The sequence below is a fragment of the Gorilla gorilla genome, chromosome 4 (genome assembly GCF_029281585.2).
Source record: "Gorilla gorilla gorilla isolate KB3781 chromosome 4, NHGRI_mGorGor1-v2.1_pri, whole genome shotgun sequence".
NCBI classification, from domain to species: Eukaryota; Metazoa; Chordata; class Mammalia; order Primates; family Hominidae; genus Gorilla; species Gorilla gorilla.
The window spans coordinates 15,031,883-15,053,731 of NC_073228.2; the positions used below are offsets into that span (position 1 = coordinate 15,031,883).

The 21,849-nt window shown below is 53.1% G+C and overlaps 1 protein-coding gene across 3 annotated transcripts in view; it reads right to left on the reverse strand.

Moving 5' to 3' along the window:
* Position 1: 1 nt before the first annotated feature.
* Positions 2-21,849, reverse strand: part of MGAT5B (alpha-1,6-mannosylglycoprotein 6-beta-N-acetylglucosaminyltransferase B) — an 83,462-nt gene continuing 61,614 nt past the window's right edge. For all 3 annotated transcript variants that reach the window (XM_055388837.2, XM_055388838.2, XM_055388836.2), the window contains 7 exons: positions 17,840-17,970; positions 12,219-12,374; positions 9,827-9,973; positions 9,527-9,643; positions 3,924-3,998; positions 2,290-2,546; positions 2-1,737 (listed from right to left, as the gene is read on the reverse strand). In XM_055388837.2, coding sequence (XP_055244812.2) covers positions 1,539-1,737; positions 2,290-2,546; positions 3,924-3,998; positions 9,527-9,643; positions 9,827-9,973; positions 12,219-12,374; positions 17,840-17,970 — 1,082 coding nt within the window. In that variant the 3' untranslated portion in view covers positions 2-1,538. The remainder of the gene's footprint in view (positions 1,738-2,289; positions 2,547-3,923; positions 3,999-9,526; positions 9,644-9,826; positions 9,974-12,218; positions 12,375-17,839; positions 17,971-21,849) is intronic.

Genomic DNA, 21,849 nt, shown 5'->3' on the forward strand with positions numbered 1-21,849 from the left:
CTCACATCCCAATAAAATATTTATTATTTCAAGAAATAAATCTTTAAAAAAAGAGAGAAAAAGAGTGTCTCTATTGCTTTCCCCCACAGGTTAGTCCTTGGGAACCAATGAGATTTTTTGCCATCGTGGTTTCTGTGGCTGCAGGGGCCAGCCAGGTCTGGAGGGGACTCCCACGGGAAGTGTCCAGCCTGGCCCCTCCACCAACTCTCAGCATCCCGGGGCTGCCTCCCGGGAAGGGTGGAGGAGCAGGCCTAGGTTGGTGGGTGGGGTTGCCTGGAGAGGGAGCGGGATTATAAAACTGGGTGGGTGGCAGTGTTCTGAAGGCCTCACCCGCTGAGGCAGGCGGGGCTCTGGGCATGGGGGGAGGGAAAGGGGGCATCCTGGGGCAGGCGTGCCACTCGGAGAAGGACAGCTAGATCCAGAGGCGGTTTGAGGCTGGAGGAAGCTGGAGGTAGGGACAAGGACTCGGCACTGATGGGGTGGGGGGCTACCTAGGGTAAGTGGACAGGGCAACTGGAAACTGGGCAGGGCGTACCATGGGGCTGAGGGTCCATCCCAAGCCCTTGTCTGCAAAAAATGCCAGGGAGTGGGGGAGTCAGCACCTGCGGAAGTGGCTGGTGCATGAAGGCCACCCCCGGATGGGGGTCCCAGAGCCTGATCTCTGAGGCTGGAGTGGAAACCTGCCCCTTGGAGGCGGTAGGGATTGAGGCTTTGGAACAAATCCACCGTCTGGAGTCGCAGGTCATGCCAGGATGGGTTTTGGGAGAAGCCCAGAGTGAAAAGGGTTGGAACAAGCAGGAGAGAGAAACAATTCAACGAGGGTCTGGGTGGTCCCTACACCCCCAACTGTGGTCCTCAAGTGTAGAGGGAGGGTGGGGGAATCGGGAAATCGGGAGGGAAGGAACTAAGGGGAGGCACAAACAGGACCCCTCGGCTTAGCCTTCTCCCAGCCCCCTGCCCCTCTGTCCACATCCCAAACACCAATGGGCCCTGTGTGCCTGGCTCCCCTCACAGGAGAAGGGCGAGCCCCCAGTTTCCCTGCCTGGAGCAGGTACCACCCAGGCCCACTCTCCAGGGCCATGGAGAGGGCCCCTCCTTGGACCCTTCAGGGACCGTGGGGCAGCCTGGTCCCTGCTCCTCTCCCTTTCAAGTCTAGAGGCCCCATCCTGGGCCCAAGAATGACTGGGCCCCTTTCGCCACCTGGCCCAGATCCGGCCTTGCACAAAGCCAGGGGCCTCCAACCACCTGCTCCTGGGCCATGCGGACTCTGAGCAGTCCGACACCTGCTTGGCCACGATGCTGCCGTGAGTCCCCAGGAGAGAACTGGAGCCTGCCTGGGAGGTCCCAGGGGCTCGGCGTGCTGCCTCCTCCTATTCCCGGGCACGGCTCTCCTCTGCCAGCTTCCTGGCTAAGGAAGGAAGCTCCGGCCCGGAGGGGTTGCGAGGAGGACAAGCAGCCAGGGCTCAGAACCTGCTGGTGCTTTCTCCTGCGGCAGGAGAGAGCCAGCGTGGGTGCCAGGCAGGGCGGCAGAGGCGGACTCACAGACAGCCCTGGCACAAGGCCACCTGGCCCTTGCGGAAGTCGCGGCAGGGGCAGAGCCGGCGGTACTTGGTGTTGGAGCCAGCGCAGCTGAAGAGCAGAGGCTCCTTCTGCAGGTAGCACTCCTGGCCAGGCTGGGCGAAGGCCGGGTACAGGTGGTTCATCTCCGACTCGGTGCTGTCACAGGGCACCTGCAGCCTGGCAGGGACCGCACAGCACCGTCACTCAGCGTTGGTCACTTGGGCAGAAGGGCTGGGGCGGGGTAGGGGCTGCCCCCAGCCTAGTCCTGCCTGCTCCCCTTCTCTGGCCCATCCCATCCCAGACTGGGTAAGGAGATGTGTTACGGCTCCTTTATCCCACCTGCTGTCCAAGGGACCCCTGGAGAAGAGAGGGGCCTGGCCTGGAGGGCTGGGGACCCAGGCAGACCCAGTAGGAGGAGCACCTGGGACAGCTTTCATGGTCTGGGACAGGACGATGCCCACAGGCTGGGCAGGGGGCTGAGTGGGTGGAAGAGAGCAGGCAATGGAAGGAGCTTTCCCTGGTAGTTTAGGGCTTGGCCAAGAGTAGGGCAGCAATGACCTGGATAATGGCCTGGAGGATCCCTTCTGGATCCTTCGTGACTCATTGGAAAGCATTACATCCCCCGACACTGGCAGGGCTGAGGGCCGGTTCTGGGCATGAGAGCTCTCAGTGAACCCGGCTGGGCCAGTGATGATAGCGGCTGGGTGGGGAGGGTGGGGGAACACTCACTTGAGGAAGGCGTCCTGGCTGTTCAGGAAGGGGAAGAAGGAGGGCTCACAGATTAGCCCGTGGTCCAGGCAGGTGTCGGTGCAGGCCCTCCCAGGCACGGCCAGCCAGGCCCGCAGGGCGTGCGCGGGGGGCCAGGACCCAGGAGCCAAGCTGGTGTTCCGAGCCCACTCGAGGTGGGTGGCATTGGGGGCCAGGACAAAGGGGCTCTGCGGGGCGTGGGCCTCTGGTAGGGCAGGGCCTGGAGCTATGCAGAAGTCCTGCAAGGAGGAGAGCAGTGTTAGGGTGGGGAAGTGCGACCCAGGTGTGCCTGGGAGACACCTGAAGGTGTGGCCCTGCCGTGCCAGTATGAGCCACCACTACTGGGCGCTTACTGAATACCAGGTAGCTTTACCTGCATTATTTCATTTACTTCTCATGGACACTCGTATCTCCAGATCGCTTACAGGAATTATGGAGGCTCAGAGGTCACAGCATCCGCCCAGGGCCTTGGGGTTAGATGGCAGAACAGGACTTGGATTCAGGGCCCTCTGCATCCTGTGTGCCCTGGAGCTGCCTCGATGCTCAGGTCAGGCTGGGGTTCCTACCCTGGGGCCCACGAGCCCTGCCCTCCATGGGGACAGGGCCCCAGGCTGGCCGTGAGGCTCTCCCTGCAGGGTTCAACTCCAGGGGCCGGAGGGCCCCATGAATGCTTTTCTGTGAGCTTCCAGTCTGGGTTCAGTCCTGGGTTCTGGCCACGGCCCTGACCCTCACCCCCTCACCTGAATACGCTCTCCCTTCTGGGGGTCTCAGTATTCCCATCTGTAAAGGGACAGGGGAGAACCAGACTCTCTCGGCCCCTAATATTGGTGGGGCCAACAAGATGGAAAGGGAGGTCACGTACTATCTGTGGAAATTTCTTACAGCCATACGGCCACCTGCCCCAGGGCCCTGAGCCCAAGGCCCACCCCAGGCATCACCCTGGACACCCAGAGCCTGCAGAGCCACGCTCCATCTGGGCCACCTGCAGCCCTCATGGTGGCTCAGATCCGCCAGGATGCAGTGGAGGGCCAGGACTCCCCAGGAACAGGGCACGCCCTCCTCCTCACCCACGACTTCCAGGCACTCTGAGCATCTGTGGGAGGAGGAGTGTACTCCTCGGACAGCTGCCTGCCAGGGCGCTCCCTCGGGGGCTGAGGTGGCCAAGCTTTTGAAACCGTGGGGCTGTCCCCTGGTTTCTCAGGGCAGAGATCCTAATCTCCCATTCCAGTCTCACTGCCATCCTTAGCAGGTGGGCGGAGCGTCTGGGGATCTTCACTTCCCATTCAGTTACCAAATCTCAATCAGTTAGAAGACTTTCGAACCACTGTTTTCTAAGAACGAAAGTCTGTGTGTTTCTGTTAGTGCCGTGGAGTTGGGCTCTAAGGCTGGGCCCAGACAGCAGGAGTGCCCGGAGTGTGCTGCTTTCCAGGCCCGCAGTCAGGCCTGCCTGTCTCCAGCCCTGAGGGAACTCTGGGAAAAGAGACTGGACAGGCTGGAGGAGGGAGCAGGGAGCTGGATGGTTTCACGGGTGCAGGGCCCTGGGCAGACAATGAAGCTGGCTCAGCCCCTCCTCTGGTCTGACAGGATCTGGGGCAGGGACCAGAGGGCTCACCGACCTGGTGCTGGATGTAGGCGTGGATCCGCTCCAGCATCCCCTCGCAGGTGTACTCGTAGGGTAGGTAGGGGTCTACCTGTGGGAGGGATGGGCAGACACATGGGGCGGGAGAAGGCCCAGCCGTCGGGGGCCCTGCCATGCTCGGCATTGGGGGTGGAGGTCTGGTGGGCTCTCACATCCTAATGGGGGATGTGACCCCATTAGGGAGCCGACCACCCCATCCACCTGGCCCTTCCACCCAGCTCAGAGTCCCTGTTCCCCGCACACCCTCCAGTAGCCCTCCGGGACTCAGGCTCAGGACCCACGAGGCCCAGCCTCATCCCTCCCCACCCCCTCCCAGGTCCCCGTCCCAACTGCACCGAGGATAAAGCTCAGCGCTCTATCCCCTCCTAGGCTTTGACACCTCCTCTTCCCACAGCCCACCCACCCTCTTAGGCATCACCTGCTCCAGGGAGCTTTCCCTGAGCCCCACCCCTACTCCTGTTACAGGAACACTTTCCTTGGTGACTCCCAGCACCCCAGACTTCCCCCAGCACAGAATGAGCCCCTGTGTTATTGTCTCCTGTGTATTCCTCATGTCTCTCATAAACTTATGGACCCCTTGAGGGTGGGGACTATGGCTTGTTCACACTGAATCTCTGGTGCCTGGCACAGTGCCTGGCATACAGTGGGTGCTCAGGAAATAGTCATGGAGTGAAAAGGCATCTCCAGCTCTGCCTGTATCCTGCCCAAGACATGGGACATTCATGCAGAGGAACACAGGGGCATCTCCCAGTCGGCGGGAATGAGATGACATTTGTAAAGTACCCTGCCCCCACAGGCACAAACCCCCAAACAGAGGCCACAGGTTGTCTGTCTAAATATCTAATAGTTGGCCCGGCACGGTGGCTCATGCCTGTAATCCCAGCACTTTGGGAGGCCGAGGTGGGCGGATCGCCTGAGGTCAGGAGTTCAAGACCAGCCTGGCCAACGTGGTGAAACCCAGCTCTACTAAAAATACAAAAAAAATTAGCTAGGCATGGTGGCAGGTGCCTGTAATCCCAGCTACTTGGGAGGCTGAGGCAGGAGAATCACTTGAACCTGGGAGGTGGAGGTTGCAGTGAGCTGAGACTGCACCATTGCACTCCAGCCTGGGCAACAGAGTGAGACTTTGTCTCAAAAATAAATAAATAAATAAATAAATAAATAAATATCTAATAGTCACACAGCAACCTGTCCTGTGGGCAGATGCATGCAGTAGCTTGGGTAAAAGAAACCAGGGGAATGGAGGGAAGAGTGACATAGGAGTAAGGGGGTACTCCTGCCTCCCCCCGACTTCTTAACCAACCAACCCCTTCCTGTTCCATTAACCTTCTCAGGCCCAGTGCAGAGCCACCGTGGAGAAAATCACTGACCTGAAAGGGCAGGGGCAGCAGTCAGGACTCAGGAAGGAGCCATCCCGGACTCAGAGAAAGGTCTGTTTTAGGCTTCAACCTCCCCACCCCACCATGCCTGGTGGCACCTGACCTGGCCCAGCCCATCTCCTAATGAGGCCGCTTTCCCGTCTTTAGCCAGTGGGTGAAATCTAACTGTTTGACTCAAGCCTGCAAACACCTCCTTTCTTCCTCATCAGCGTTGGGTGGTGCTAGAAAGTCCAACTGCGCCAAACTCGGTCCTGCTTTCTGTGTACCCCACTTCTTAGGAGACCCATCCTGGGGCCTCTGGCCAAGGGGACATCCCTGACACTCAAGGGTCCCAGGGAAGCGGCAGTCACTGATGTCCTTGAAGCCAGACATTGCCCCAGCACTGACGTCCCCCTGCACTGTGCGTGGGTATTCTCAACGCTGGGGCAAGTTCGAAGTCCCGGAGAATCTGCAGGTCCCATCCCCAGCCCAGCCTTGAAGCCCCATGCTCTGCACAGCCCTGTCCCGACCTGCTCTCATTCCCGAGCCGATGGCCCAAGAAGACCCTGGCAGCCAGTTGCTGCCCCAGCTGGTTCCCTAAACACTCATGACGAAGTCCTGGGAGCCTCTGAGCCCCACACACTTCTGGGGGTCTTGCGGGGACAAGGCATCACTCTCAGGTTATAAATAAAACTCCCCAGAGAAGAGTTTCCCCTCCAAATGCCGCTCCCCAGCTCCCTGACAGCAAATCTCTGAGTTACTCTTGCTCCTGTGTCTGTAAGCCCTTGTCACAAGATAATTCAAAGGTCCCTGTGTGAAGCAAACACTCACAGCCAACGACGATGTTCCGCCTGCCACGAATCTCCTGCCAGAGGAGCCAGCCTGCCTGGCCTGGAAATTACCCCCATTAGGTCTAATTACAGGTGTGCGCCCTAATCAGTCTTGACAGAGTGACAGGTGCTGATCCTGCCTGGGAACTGCTGGCCTGCGGGAATGACAGCAGGGAGGGGTGCAGCGGAGGCCAGTGTTGGCATCACCTTGAATGGCCTTGCTCTGGACACAGAGATGTCCACAGGCAAACCCGGGGAGGTGCAGAGACACAGAAGGGGTGCCGGGCCCTGGTTTTCCATGGCTGTCAGGCCGGGGGCCGGCTCGCTGTGTCTTAGACTTCCCTCTTCTCACCTCTTCTTCTCACCTCTTTCTCCCCATCCTGGCCGCTCCTCCCTCCCTCTCCCTGTAAAAGGCCACACGACTTGCAGAACAAGCCACTCCCCATGATGGCAGCCCTCATTTGCTCTCAGCCTCCACCAGCTGTCCCTAAATCTGTTTTCTAAAATAGAATTATTAGGCCGGGCATGGTGGCTCATGCCTGTAATCCCAGCACTTTGGGAGGCCGAGGCGGGAGGATCGCTTGTGCCCAGGAGTTCAAGACTGGCCTGGGCAACAAAATGAGACCCCCCCGCCCCACCCCATCTCTATTCAAATAATATAAAAAGAAAATTTTAAAAAAATAATAAAATGGGATGATTAGAATTACCCAGAGTTCTTGTTTAAAATGCAGATTCCCACGCGAAGCTGGGTCCTATTAAATGGGAAGGTGTGGGACAGGCTCGAGAATCTGCATTTAAGGCCCTCCCCCCGGGTGACTCTTCGGCACATAAATGTTTTTGAGCTGCTGTGAGCTGAGGGGGTGAACTGTTATGCGGAGGGGTGGGGCCCACAGAAGGGAGGGGTCTGAAGGCAGAGGGGCCTCCGCTGGTTTGGGGCCCAGCACAAATCTCAGCTGGTCAGATGTGCAATACCTTGCTTCCTTAATCCTTTTGTAATTGTTATTTTTTAATTAACTAATTAACAAAGTTAAACAGATGTTCATGTAAAAAAAAAAAACAGGAAAGCAATGAAAGGGAAGTTTCCTCTCACCGCAGACAGTCAGTCCTTCCCCCAGTTATCAATTTCTGGTGTGTCCAACCAGAAATACCCGCAACTATCCCAGCACCTTCACGCACACAGCCCTCCCCCGACCCCGCTTTCTGGGCCTCCCGGGGGGGCAAGTTATCCCCAAGGTGGAGTGTCTCGCTCTTTTAGCTTAACAATGTGTCTTGGAGGTTGGGCCAAACACTGCTCCCCACATTGGAAAAGTCTATGTAGTCCCCCTCCCCAGCCTTGCCCGAGCCCCTCTGCAGGAGAAGTCTTGGAGGATTGGTTTGCAAGGGGAGGGGAGAGGGAGGAGAGCAGAGGGAGGTGGGTGGAGAAGCAGGGAGAAGAAGCCGGAGGAGACTGTGGGGTGACAGGAGCCCCCTTGCCTATCTGTACGCCTTGTTGCCAGCTTCCCCGTGCAGGGGGCTGGGGTTGGTCAGTTTCCAGCAGTGAAATTAATCAGTTAACCCCCTTCACTCTTCTTTCCTATGCACTGAGGCCTCCTTCCTGGCACTGGTACTTCTAGCCCCATTTAAGCCTATAAGCTGGTACCAGTCAAATACCTGGCCCTCTTCCTAGGGCGTGGCCAAGGGGCCAAGTTCCTATTTATCTTTTTAAAATTTTTTTGAGAGGGAGTCTCGCTCTGTCACCCAGGCTGGAGTGCAGTGGCATGATCTCGGCCCACTGTAACCTCCACCTCCCAGGTTCAAGCGATTCTCCTGCCTCAGCCTCTTGGTGGATCACAGTCGTGTGCCACCACGCCTGTCTAAATTTCTTTTTGTATTTTTAGTAGAGATGGGGTTTCACCATGTTGGCCAGGCTGCTCTCAAACTCCTGGCCTCAAGTGATCCGCCCGCCTCGGCCTCCCAAAGTGCAGGGATTACAGGTGTGAGCCCCTGCACCTGGCCTCTAGTTGCTTTTGCTCTACAAGGCCTTGCCAGAACTTAAGCCACCAGCCCAGGACAGGGGACAACACTGCACTGAGAGCTAGCAAGGGAGCTTTTTATCCCTCCCCACTCTGTCTAGGCCGGTGCTTTGCTAGGATCCAGCATTACAAGGTCACACAACCTCTCCCTGCAGCAGGGCCATCAGCGCCCCACCCTCCGTCACCGGTGACTCCACCTCAGGGCTGTCTCTGGCCTGCCGAGCCCACCCGTGTGCAGGCCAAAAGTGTCAGGAACTGGCATCCCAGGCACCACCCTCAGCCACAGATGGATGGGAAGAGGAGAATACCTACCCTAGCCTCTTTCTCCTTGGGCAGGACAGCTCTGGGATGTGACCTACCCCATCTTGCAGGGGCTCCCGTGGTGATGAGCTCCAGGTGCCAACTGCTGATACACACCCTGCCTCACCTGGCACCTCCGTGCCTGCTTCCTGGGGTTGCCTCCCAAATAAACTACTGCTAAAATCCCTGTTTTCATGTTACTTCCTGGAGGAATCCAATCTCAGACAGTCCCTGACTTTGAGAAACCTGCCATGTTGGCCAGGCTGCTCTCAAACTCCTGGCCTCAAGTGAGCTGCCCGCCTCGGCCTCCCAAAGTGCTGGATTACAGGCGGGAGCCACCATTCCCGGCCTGGAGCAATTATTTTTGCTCAGCCTGTTATCTGAGCTATAGCAAGAAGGGGATCCAGGAGAACCACAGTGAGAGGAGGCTCTCTCGTTCACCGGGTCTGAGCCTCCCCAGAATGAAGGAACCAGCCAAGCACAAAGCACAATCAAAAGCCACAAACATGTCCACTGCGGAGATGAGCATCAGGCACAAGCCCCTCCTCACTCTCACCCAGCCCACACATGTGCACCTACACACACCAGCACCCACGTTCGCTGGAGACCCAAGGTGTTCTGCCCCCTTGCTACTGGAAGCGTTGCCCCGCATTAACAGATGCTCTGTGCGCACATTATATTTTGAAATGTGCTGTGTAAAGGCTGCAAACCCACACCTGCAGCAGTTTAAAGAACCTCCACACATCCATCGTGAAAACATTCAGTTAGCACCTGGCCCTCAAAAGTGCTCCATAAACAATTTGAGATCCAGGGCTGCCACGTAAGGTTGTGCAGGTTGCTCACTGCACAAAGGCATTCCCCACACATCACACCTGAGTAGATGAATGGGGTCCCCCATTCCATTCTCCAATCCACATGCCCTGGCTCAGGGCTGTGTCTGACCAGGGGAGGGATGGACACCTTTGCCAACCCAGGCCTGCAAGTCTGAACTCACCCAGAGGGGGACACCGTTTTCTAATCAGAGTGAAGATCAGCAGTGTGGACTAGTGAGGGGTCTCAACTGTATGTGGCTGCTCTCACCTGAGTTCTCATAATGGCCTTGATGGCTGCTTCAAACTCCTCTGAGTTGTTGTAGTCGACTGTCCACACGTGGGGCTTGCCGATGAAGTTCTCCGCGTAGGGATGCTGGGAGAACACCTGGCAAGGGTACAGAGATCGCAGATGCCCCCTGTGCCTGCCAGTGGGACAGGGACAAAGAAAGGTACCCCATACACTTGTCCTATCTCCTTTTGCCCCACATCTCAGTCTGCCTCTTCCAGGACCTGCAGGGGTCTCTGTCCCGGCCCCTCCTGATCGGGGACCAGGATGCTTTCCACTCACCTCTCTGGAGGTGGGCTTGCCTCGGAAGAACTCGTGGTTGAGGGAGCTGTGGGGCGGGCTGAAGCGGGACTGCAGGAAGATGCAACCATTGGCGATGGCCTCCAGGGGGGCGGGGCCCTCGTAGGGGAAGCCAAACCCGATGAAGAGCTGCAGAGTCAAGGGGCGCGGTGATCAGGAAGGGCTGGGCCGCCACAGCCCAGTAAGCACCAGGATGCCGGGGACAAGGTTAGGCTTCGGGATATTCACAGGAGGCAGCTGGGCCTGGAGCGATTATTTTTGCTCAGCCTGTTATGTGAGCTATAACAGGGCTGGAAAAGCCAGCCCAGAACATCTTGTGCCACGGGCAAGCACTTCCCCTCTCTGGGCCTCAGTTTCCCCATTTGTGAAATAAGGGGGTCTAATTAGGTATTATCAATGGTCTCTTCTTGCTCTATCAGGCTATGATTTATGATTCTGGAGGGAGGAAGAAAAGAACAAGGGTTTCAGGCCGAGAAAGCTGCAGGCCCGCACCTGCAAGAGACCTTCAGGAACCTCACTCACTCATCCCAAAAACATTTATTCAGCATCTAACTTGTGCCAGGCTATTTACAATAGCAAAGACATGGAACCAATGCAGATGCCCATTAACGGTGGCTTGGATAAAGAAAGTATGGTACATAGACACCATAAGATACTACGCAGACACAAAAAAAGAACAAAATCATGTCCTTTTCAGCAATATGGATACAGCAGGAGGCCAATATCCTAAGTGAATTAAAGCTGGAACAGAAACCAAATACCGCATATTCTCACTTATAAGTGGGAGCTAAACATTGGGTACTTATGGGCATAAAGATGGCAACAACAGACACTGGGGACTCCTGGAGTGGGGAGGAGGAAGGGGGTAAAGACGGAAGAATTAACTACTGGGTACTATCCTCACTACCTGGGTGACAAGATCCTTCATATCCCAAACCTCAGCATTATGCAATATACCCAGGTACCAAGCCTGCATATGTACCCCTTAAATCTAAAATAAAAGTTGAAAAAAAATTTTTTTTGAGACGGAGTCTTGCTCTGTCACCAGGCTGGAGTGCGGTGGCACCATCTCATCTCACTGCAACCTCTGCCTCCCGGGTTCAAGCAATTCCCCTGTCTCACCCTCCTGAGTAGCCAGGACTACAGGCGCCCGCCACCACACCCAGCTGATTTTTTGTTTGTTTGTTTGTTTGTTTGTATTTTAGTAGAGACAGGGTTTCACCATGTTGGCCAGGATGGTCTCGATATCCTAACCTCGTGATCCGCCCACCTCGGCCTCCCAAAGTGTTGGGATTACAGGCGTGAGCCACCACACCTGGCCAAAATTATTATTTTTTAAGTAACTTGTGCTAGGAGTGCACAGGGCTGGCCTCGAAGGCACTTAATAAATGATTCTGAATCCAGGGCTGTTCTGTGAGGTTGTTCAGGTTATTCACTGCATGCAAGCATCTCCACTGCCCCCAACACACACACACACACACACACACACATCCAAGATGCCTTGGGAAACAAGCTATGGTGAGATCAAGAGAGGGCCTGGGGCCAGGTGCAGTGGCTCACATCTGTAATCCCAGCACTTTGAGAGGCCGAGGTGGTAGGGTCGCTTAAGCCCAGGAGATTGACACCAGCCTGGGCAATGTAGGAAGACACCATCTCTACAAAAAATTTAAAAATTAGCCAGGTGTGGTGGTGTATGCCAATAGTCCCAGCTACTCGGGAGGTGGAGGTGAGGGGACTGTGTGAGCCTAGGAGTATAAGGTTGCAGTGAGCCCTGATTGCACCACTGCACTCCAGCGTAGGTGACAGAGCAAGACCCTGTCTCATAAAAAAGAGGGTGAGGGGGTGCCTAGAAGCTGGCTGGAGACTCTCCAGCCTCAGCTGATACTCCAGGGTCCAGTCAGGGTTTTGCCACTGTGTCAACTGCTGCTCCAGGAGTACAGCTCAGGGACCCCTGAAGCAGTCACTCAGGACTAGTGGCTCAATGGCACTCTAGCCAGGACCCTTCTCTCCACCCACCCACCCACCCCCCAGCTCAGTGTCTCCAAAAGCTAGGCCTGACCCAGGAGTCCATTTGGCTGGACTGGTACTGCAAGGGGGCGGATGGGCAGTCCAACTCTACTTCCCCATCACTGAGCCACGGCTCTGCTGCTCTGCTGGCCCTGCCCAGGTCCCTTTCTCTATAGGACCTCTCCTGCCTGGTTGGCACCCACATCTCTGCCCCTGGGCTCTGGCCAGATGTGGGGCTCAGGGCAGCAGAGCATGCTGGGGTATGTCCATATGTGGAAGGGGCCTGAGTGGTGGTGGCAGGCATGGGTGGTGACCTCAGTGTCTGCAGCCGGCAAGTGTGAGAATGGTGCGGGGGATGGGAGCTCACTTTGGCCTTGCGCAGCAGCTGCTGAAACTCAGGCTGCGGTAAGAGGCCGTGGTTCTTCACAAAGGCTGGCACCTCGGGGGGTCGCTGGCTCTCGTAGTACACGGTGCCATGGATCTCCATGTATTTGTTCAGGATGCCCAGGAACTTCTCCTTCCCCTGGAAAAAGAAGAGGAGGAGATGGGAACCACATGCAAACCACAGAAGGCAAAGTCCATGGAGGAGATCCCTTTGGTCTGGAAGTCAGAAGATGTGGACCCAGTCTCAGGTTGGCCATTAACTGGCTGTGGGACACTGGGAAAGGCCCCTCCCCTCTCTGGCCCTCAAAACCTATGAGTGGCAGAGATTGGACTAGAGCAGAGGCTTCAGGATTACTTTTAGCCATGAAACTGTTTTCTTTCCAAAGGAACCCTATGGGGACCAACATTTAAATGGATTCACGTGGTGCCACTTGGCCTCTGCTGAACCCCTAATGACCTCTAAGCTCCTCTGAGGAGCTGTGGAGCTCTCTGTAGTCCATTCATCCATCTCTCTCTCTCACCCATCCCATCCATCCTATCCATCCATCTACCCACCATCCATCCATGCACCCACCATCCATCCATGCACCCACCATCCATCCATCCATCCATCCATCCATTTGTCCACCTGCCCATCACTCTATGCGTCCACCCACCCATCCATCCATTCACCCATCCATCCCTCTCAAACATCCACCCATCCACTCATCCACCCACCCATTCATCCATCCATCCCTCTCACACATCCCTCCACTCACCCATCCACCCATCGACTCATCCATCTATCCATCCATCCTCTCATTCATCCATCTTATCTGCCCATCCCTTCTTTCATTGAAGGAGGGGGACCTCTGATGGAAGCTCCATATTTGGAATTAGAACTCAGAGGAATTCCACCCTAGAGAAAAGGATGAAACAGAGCTAGACCAGTCCTTGCAGGGGCTGAATCCATGTTGTCTTAATCACCATATTGATCAAGGTGATCCGAGATTGCTAGGGCCCCCAGCTACAAGCCAAGAGTAAAAGTAAATTCTCTCTGGAGTAAAATAGAGTCATCCTTGATCTTAAATTATCTCTACAATTTTTCATATTCATTTTCCAGAACTCAAAAAAAAAAAATTGAAATCCCAATCAAACTCCCAGTACTTTTTTGTAGAAATTGATAAGCTGATTCTAAAACTCATTTGGAAATGCAAAGAACCTAGAATAGACAAAACAACTTTGAAAAAGAACACAGTTAGCAGGCTTATATTACCGATGTCAAGACTCATTATAAAGCTACAGTAATCCAGATAGTGTGGTATTGGCATCAAGATAGACAAACAGATCAATGGAACAGAATACAGACTCCAGAAATAGACCCACACACAGTGTGGTCAACTGATTTTCGACAAAGGTGCAAAACATTTCAGTGGAGGAAGGATGGTTTCATCAATAAATGGTCATGAAACATGATATCTATATGCAAAAAAGTAAAAGAACTTTTTACTTATTATATGTAAAAGTTCATGCAAAATGGATCACAGACTTAAATGCAAAACCTAAAACTATAAAACTTATACAAAAAAACAGGAAAAAAATCTTTGTAACCTTGGGTTAGACAAAGATTTCTTAAATACAACACCAAAAGCACAATCCCTAAAAGAAAACACTGGACTTCATTAAAATTAAGAACTTTTCTCTTTGAAAGACATTGTTTTGTTTGTTTGTTTTTGGGACAGAGTCTCCCTCTGTCCCCCAGGCTGGAGTGCAGTGGTGCTATCTCGACTCACTGCAACCTCCGCCTCCCGGGTTCAAACAATTCTCCTGCCTCAGCCTCCTGAGTAGCTGGGATTACAGGCGCACGCCACCACACGTGGCTAATCTTTTGTATTTTTAGTAGAGATGGGATTTCACCTTGTTAGTCAAGCTGATCTCAATCTCCTGACCTCGGGATCCACCCCGCCATGGCCTCCCAAAGTTCTGAGATTACAGGCGTGAGCCACCGTTCCTGGCTGAAAGACACTGTTAAGAGAAAGACAAGGCCAGGCGCAGTGGCTCATGCCTGTAACCCAGCACTTTGAGAGGCTGAGGCGGGAGGATCGCTTGAGCCCAGGAGTTTGCGACCCGAATGGGCAACATAATGAGACCCCGTCTCTCTGTCTCTATCTACATACATATATATATATTTTATATATAATGTATAATATATATAGTATATATTATATACTATATAATATATATAGTATATATTATATACTATATAATATATATAGTATATATTATATACTATATAATATATATAGTATATATTATATACTATATAATATATATAGTATATATTATATACTATATAATATATATAGTATATATTATATACTATATAATATATATAGTATATATTATATACTATATAATATATAGTATATATTATATACTATATAATATATAGTATATATTATATACTATATAATATATACTGTATATAATATATAGTATATATATTATATGCTATATATAATATATAATGTATATAATATATAGTATATATAATTATATAATGTATATAATATATATATGTTTAAAAAGAGAGAGACAAGCCACAGACCAGAAGAAAATATTTATAAAGCATATATTTGATACGAGACTTGGATCCAGGATATATAAAGAACTCTTAACAACTCCATAGTAAGAAAATAAACAACCTAATATTTTCAATGGGCAAAAGTTTTTAAAAAGACACATCACCAAAAAAAAAAAAAAAGATATATGGAAGACAGATAAACACACAAAAATATCTTCATCATTAGTCATTAGGAAAATGCCAGTTTAAACCACAAGAAGACACCATTCCATGCCTGTTAGAACGGCTGAAATTTACAAGACTGACCATCCCAAGCATTGATGAATTTGTTCAAGAATTGAAAGCCTCGTACATTGCTGGTAGGACTATAAAATGGCATGACCACCTTTTTAGAAAAAGTTAAACGCACTTCTACAGTATTAACCAGCCATTATATTCTTGGGCATTTACCCAGGAGAAATGAAAGCATACGTTTCTACAAAAAATTGTACACGAACCAAAAAGGCTAGTCAAGACTCCCTGAGTTGGCTTCACAATTTATCCATGGGTTGCCACCTACGGATTGAAAAGTTCCACCCAAGCTCACCCAGATGACTGTCTGAGGGCCTGGAATGTTTCCTCCAGGGATGAGGGTGGGTTTGCCCCGGGCCTGAACCAGCTGCCTTTGCCTCCTTCCTGCTTCATTCCCTTGATCCCTCACCCCTCGCTTCCTGGGACTACACTCTACTAAAATAGCACCTAAGCCTTAGCCTCAGGCTCCACTTTCTGGGGAATGCAGAATAAGACAGACCCGCTTAGCACAAAAATCACCCAACGCCTTGCCCTGGGTCCCCAGCTCCTGCTCCCTGGAAGGATGATAAATGACTTGACCTTCCATCTCCCCTCCTTCCTCCTCTGCTTCTCGGCCACCTGATCCCCTGTACTCTGGAAGGCATCTCTCCCAAGATGCTGCTTTCATTTTTCTCTCCATCCAGCCACCTCTGACTTCCTTTGGTTACAAACACCAGAGCAAAGATGTCTTTTTTTGGAAGCAGTTTCTTTGAGGTCTCTAGCTGAACAGGATTGCCTCAGGCTATCACAGAAGTTCCAGCGCTAGAGATAAAACCTTTCTCTTTCCAGACTTCATAACCTCTCATTCTCTTGGGCCAGTTTCTTAATAGCATTTTCTGATAAAAGTAGACCCTGTGTGTTCCACGACCCTCCGACTCTGCCCTCTTCTCCAGCGCCCAGTGCCCACGGCTTCCCGGGCTTCCCTGCAGCTGTGGCAATCAGCATGGGGAGCCTCATCTCCCAGCTCCCCGCTCCACACCCCACAGTGACCTCTGACATCTCAGCAGAGGTCTTGGACCTTGATTCCTGCTTTCAAGCCTTCTCTCTGCCATTCTCCAAGGCTTCATAATGCTGAACAGGCTGTGGGGTCAGGGCCAAGCACCCCTGGCTCTGGACTTAGATTGATGTAGGCTGGAACATCAGCTCGGCGCTTACTAGCTATGGGTCACCTTCTAACCCACTGTGCCCTGGTGTCCTCATTTGTAGAGTGGGCAGGATCACATGCAGCACCTACCTCATGGTGCGAAGGTTAAATAAGAGATGCACGTGAGCCCTTAGCACAATGCCTGGCACATAGCAAGCTCTCAGTGAACAGTAGCGTCTTGGGTGGACACAACCCAGACGGTGAGATCCCCCTGAGTCCTCCTTCTCTCCTCCTTCCTCAGCCATAGAACCCAGAACAGGGCTGGGCACATTGAGCTGAGCTGCCTGGAAATAATGCCACCCAGCATCCCCTGGAAGTGGGCATGGCCCTGTGGCCAAGATGGAGCTGATGAGCAGCGTGGGAAACGTGGTGTCCCGCTCTGCTCTTTCCTTCTCCTTGTTGGCTGGGATGCAGATATAATGACTCGAATACCTGTAGCCATCTTGAACCATGAGGCAAGGCCAAGTGGAAACTAAACACGATGGGTCAAGGTAAGAAGACCCCGGGGAACGCCACACCAGCCCTCCCGACCTCTGAAATTTGCAAGCAGGAAAGAAAATATACTTCCATCTTGTTTAAATCACGATTGTTTTGGGGTTTCCCTGAGACAGCCGGATCTAATCCTAACCAGTACAGCTGGGAGAGTGATTAAATCCAATAATCATGTAACAGGCCTGACGTAGAATACAGGGGCTTCCCCCGATCAGTAGCTTCGTTATTAACCTTGACCTCATGCCATCTGCTTGATGTAATAACCCATCCAACGCTGGTCCCTCTCACGCCCAGGGGCTGCCCTGTGGCCGTGCCAAGCAGGACCTTGACCTCCCGGGGCTTGCCTCCCTGTGACAGAGGAACCAGGAAAGACGGCTCCTAGGACTCTGCTGTCCCCATCACCCTCTTCCCCACCTTGGTCCATCCACAGGAGCCACAAGCCCCAGAGAGCTTGAGTCAGGAGAACAGCACAAGGAGAGACCCCTGGAGCGGCTGCTGGAGAGGGGAAGGGAGCAGAGGGTAGAGGGGGCAGGCGGCAAGTGGTTTCCATACCTGGAGCTGCCTCATGGCCAGGGGGAGCACAAGGAACACAGAGAGAGACAGCAGGTTAGTGATGATTCGCAGACAACACCCCATGCAGGCAGCTCCTCTCTGGGGACCCCCAACCCTGAAGATGGGGTTGTAAACTCTAAGCCTCTCCTGCTTCTCTCTGCCTCTCATCTCACAGAACTCCCAAGTCTAGCCTGACCACCCCCCCATCCACCGAAGACGCCCTTGCTGGGCTTACATTGTCTATTGATCTGTTTCTTGGGAGGGTGGAAGATTTAGTCACAGTCCTCGATTAAGGAATCATTTATTACGAGAGTCCGGGGGACAAGCTGTCAGCTCCTAGGCTGGGTGTCTTTAAATAGCAGTTAGGAACTTTTTGTCCTGAACTGGTTCATGGGAGACATTTCCAGCATGCAGGGCTGGGGCGGGAGGAGGGCACCGCATCCTGGAAGGAGGAGATGCGGGACCCAGGCGGGGGCCTGTGCCGAGCAGGCTGGTGCTTCCCGCGCGCAGGGGCCGCGCTCACCTTCCAGATGCTCGCCTCCTTGCCGTACACCACGGCCATGTTGCTGGCCTTGCCGCCTTTGATGAGCCGCTTCTCCGTCTCGTTGAGCTCCTCGGACACGAAGCCCATGAAGGAGTTGTCGGGGGTATGAGCTGCAGCCCGAGCACGCAAAAGGAATGGGGTCACCAAACAACCAATGGCAGCCCCAGGCCTCCCTGGACTGCCCCGCCCAAGAGGTCCTCTTTTGGCAGGGGTGGGAAAAGGGGCGGGGCACAGGAGTGCGGTGGGGAGAGTGTAATCAGTGCCCTGGCCTGCGAACCCCCTTCCCAGAGACTGCTACAAAGATCAGAGCGGAAGGAAACCTAGACCTGGCATGGTGACTCACGCCTATAATACCAACACTTTGGGAGGCCGAGGCGGGAGGATCCCTTGAGCCCAGGAGTTTGAGACCACCCTGGGCAACATAGTGAGACCCTGTCTCTATTTAAAAATTAAAAAATCAGCCAGGCATGGTGGCACGCGCCTATAGTCCCAGACACTCGAGAGGCTGAGGTGGGAGAATCGCTTGAGCCCGCTAGTTCAAGGCTGCAGTGAGCTATGATCGCACCACTGCACTCCAGCCCAGGCAACAGAGCGAGACCCTGTGTAAGAAGAAGAAAGAAGGAGAAGAAGGAGAAGACAAAGAAGATGAAGACAAAGACGAAGAAGGAGGCGGGGGGGCGGGGAGGAGGAGGAAAAAAGAAGGAGGAGGAGGAACAGGAGGAAGAGGAAGAAGAAAGAAGGAAGAAGCACCAGCAGCAGTAGCAGCAGTAGCCTAAGAGGTCATCAAGTCCCCCTGTTTGAGGCTGAGGCCCCCAGGTGACCAGCAGGGACTCTGCCCTCCTCACAGTCCCTGGAGCCCCAAGCTTCTGACCCATCTTTTGGCCCTCCACCTGCGCCCATAGGCAGCGTCTGTCATCCCAGGTAGAACTTTCTCCACCTTCTCCGTGACTGCACCCCGGCCTAGGCCATATAAGCTCTCAGTGGGACCACCCTGACAGCTGCCTCCTCATTCCTGTGGCTCTCTTGGTAGAGTCTTTTCTCTGAAATGACACTTTTGAATCTAGGCCATATCAGGTTCCTCCTCCGCACAAAACCCCATATGCCAAAGTCCGCCCGACAATCACCAGGCTCTGCCTCCATTTCCCTCCCACCGCACCTTTGACCATCCAGCCCACCCAGAGCCCTGCTGGACACAACCCCTCTCCATACAGAACTGTGCTCATGGGCCAGTGAGAGGTCTCTCCTGACCCCAGTCACTCATTGTCCCCTAACAGCTTTATTTTTCATCACAGCACTTACCGACCAGACATTAGACTATATATTTATTTGTTCATGTATCATTGTCAGAATAGGCCGGGTGTGGTGGCTCATGCCTGTAATCCCAGCACTTTGGTAGGCCGAGGCAGGTGGATCACCTGAAGTCAGGAGTTCAAGACCAGCCTGGCCAACATGGCAAAACCCCATCTCTACTAAAAATACAAACATTAACTGGGTGTGGTGGCGCACACCTGTTATCCCAGCTACTCAGGAGACTGAGGCACGAGAATCACTTGAACTTGGGAGGCGGAGGTTTCAGTGAGCTGAGATCACGCCACTACACTCCAGCCTGGGCAACGGAGCAAGACTCCATCTCCAAAAACAATAATAATAATTGTTAAAATAAAAGCCCCTTGTGGACAATGGTTCTGTTTTGTTCACTTCTGTGCCACCAGCACCTGAAACAGAGCCTGGGCTGGCTTTATGAATGCTGGACAAAGATGGATGAGACAGGGGAGAAGCCTCCCATTCCCACCTCCAAGCGTTGCCCCTGCTGCTGTCCCCTCGGCCTACACTGCCCTCCTCCCTTGTCTCGGATGATGAAATTCTACTCAGCCTTCGGGGCCCCTCTCACACGACACCTCCTCCTGGAAGCCTTCTCTGGGGTGGACTGTGCCTCCCTTTGTGGCCCCATCTGCAGCAGTTAGGTCTCTGTTACAGCAGGGATTGCCCCGGGATTTCCTTGCCATTTGACTTATTTGTCCATAAGGACACACACCCTCCTGCACACCAAGGCCAGGGAACATGTTTGATCTCACGCTCCAATTCCATGGCCATGTGTGGAGTGCAGTGACTGCTAAAGCTCTGTCTGCCACAGAGGGGTTAAGAGGAACATGAGACCTACGAATCTGCAGGCACACGAGCCCTGCCTTCTGCGCACTAGGATCCCGAATAAACCGTTTATTGAATCCAGTGATATTTAATCTACCTTCCCGCACGGAAGGGGCTATGGTGAGTGAGGAGGCTGGGAGCAGCTGCCCAGCCTTGATTTCCCACAACGGCCTTGATTCTAAATACCCTATTTCTTCATTTTGAATGCACATCCCCCACATTTTAACGTTTCTCCAATTGGGATGCGTGCTTTAATCAAATGTGTAAATCTACTGTAGTATTTCCACCCACCCCTCAAGGCCCACAAGACGTAATAATCAACATCTGGTACAGCTTAGAAGAGATGATGGTTTCCTGTGTAAGTGCCCCCAAAGCTCACAGATTCTTGGGCCTGAAAATTCAACTACAGAACCAAACGATCTCTCCTCTAGAGCTTTGGGAGGGTCAGGAGGAGCCCTGGAGGCCTGGAGTTCTTTCTGTGGGTGGTCAGGGTCAGGACAGCTCTCCCGTCTCAGGAGGCTCTGTCCATGCCAGGCAAAGCAGCCCCTGCCCGACCCTGTTTACCTGTCCGGCACCATCTTCCCCTCCCCTCTAGCTTCTCCAAGGCTGCCACCCAGCCCTCTCCCCTGTTTCCACCACTCTCTGAAGCTGAAGAATCTTTCACTAAACTGCCTTCATTCCACCAACTCCACCAGAAGAGGCAGATTTAGAACACAATTAGCTAAGCCAGTCAGAGGGGGACAGGGAAGTATTGCAACCAATTAAAATAACAGGGACCATTAAGCCAAGAGCTCCTGGGGGCAGAGCGAGGGTAAGGCCAGGAGAGGCAGCAGCCCCCCAGTTAGCTCCCTGGGGAAATCAGCCAGCTAGATGGGAACAGGCCTGCTCATGACTTCCTTCCTGGACTCTGTGCCATTAAAACTGGCCAGCCTCCCTCTTCCCTTTTGTCCCCACTTTCTTCGATTTATCCAATCAATTAATGCTCTCTGAGGACCTAGGTTGGCTCCAGAGAGATTAAGATAAACCAATTAGTGGCCCCTTTTTGAGTGGCTCATGATCTATCAGGGAAAAGAAATGTATAAGCGAATAACTAGCATACTTCAACATATGCTTTAACGGAGTTAAGTTTAAGAATTATAAAAATAGAGGTAAAGAGGCAATACATTCTGCCAGGAGTAGGAGATGAGGGGATCAGTGAAAGTGATGGTAAAAAGAGGAGACATTTCACTTGAGGTTTTGAAGGATGAGTAGGAGTTTGGCAGGTCTGGAAATCCACATCCAGCAGGCTCCACCCTGGGACAAGTCCTCATTTTCTCAGTGCAGGATATTGCAGAAGCCTCTTAACCCATCTCTGCTTCCCCCTCCTCCCTGCTTCATCGTCTTTGGCCACCTGCAGTCCGACAGGATAATACACCTCAATAAAAATGTTGCCCTGGCTGGGCACAGTGGCTCACGCCTGGAATCCCAGCACTTTGGGAGACTGAGGCAGGTGGATCACCTGAGCTCAGGAGTTCGAGACCAGCCTAGGCAACAAGGTAAAACCCTCTCTCTACTAAAAATACAAAAATTAGCCAGGCTAGGTGACGTGTGCCTGTGGTCCCAGCTACTCCAAAAGCTAATGCACAAGAATCGCTTGAACCCAGGAGGTGGAGGTTGCAGGGAGCCGAGATCGCGCCACTGCACTCCAGCCTGAGTGACAGAGTCTCAAAAAAAAAAAAAAAAAAATATTCAGTGGTCCTCCGACGTGAATTCAGGAACCTTGGCTAAAACACCCCACTCCTCCGTGCCCTGATCCTCCATGCTCCTCTTACCAGCCTCCAATCTGACTGCTTCCCTTCCTT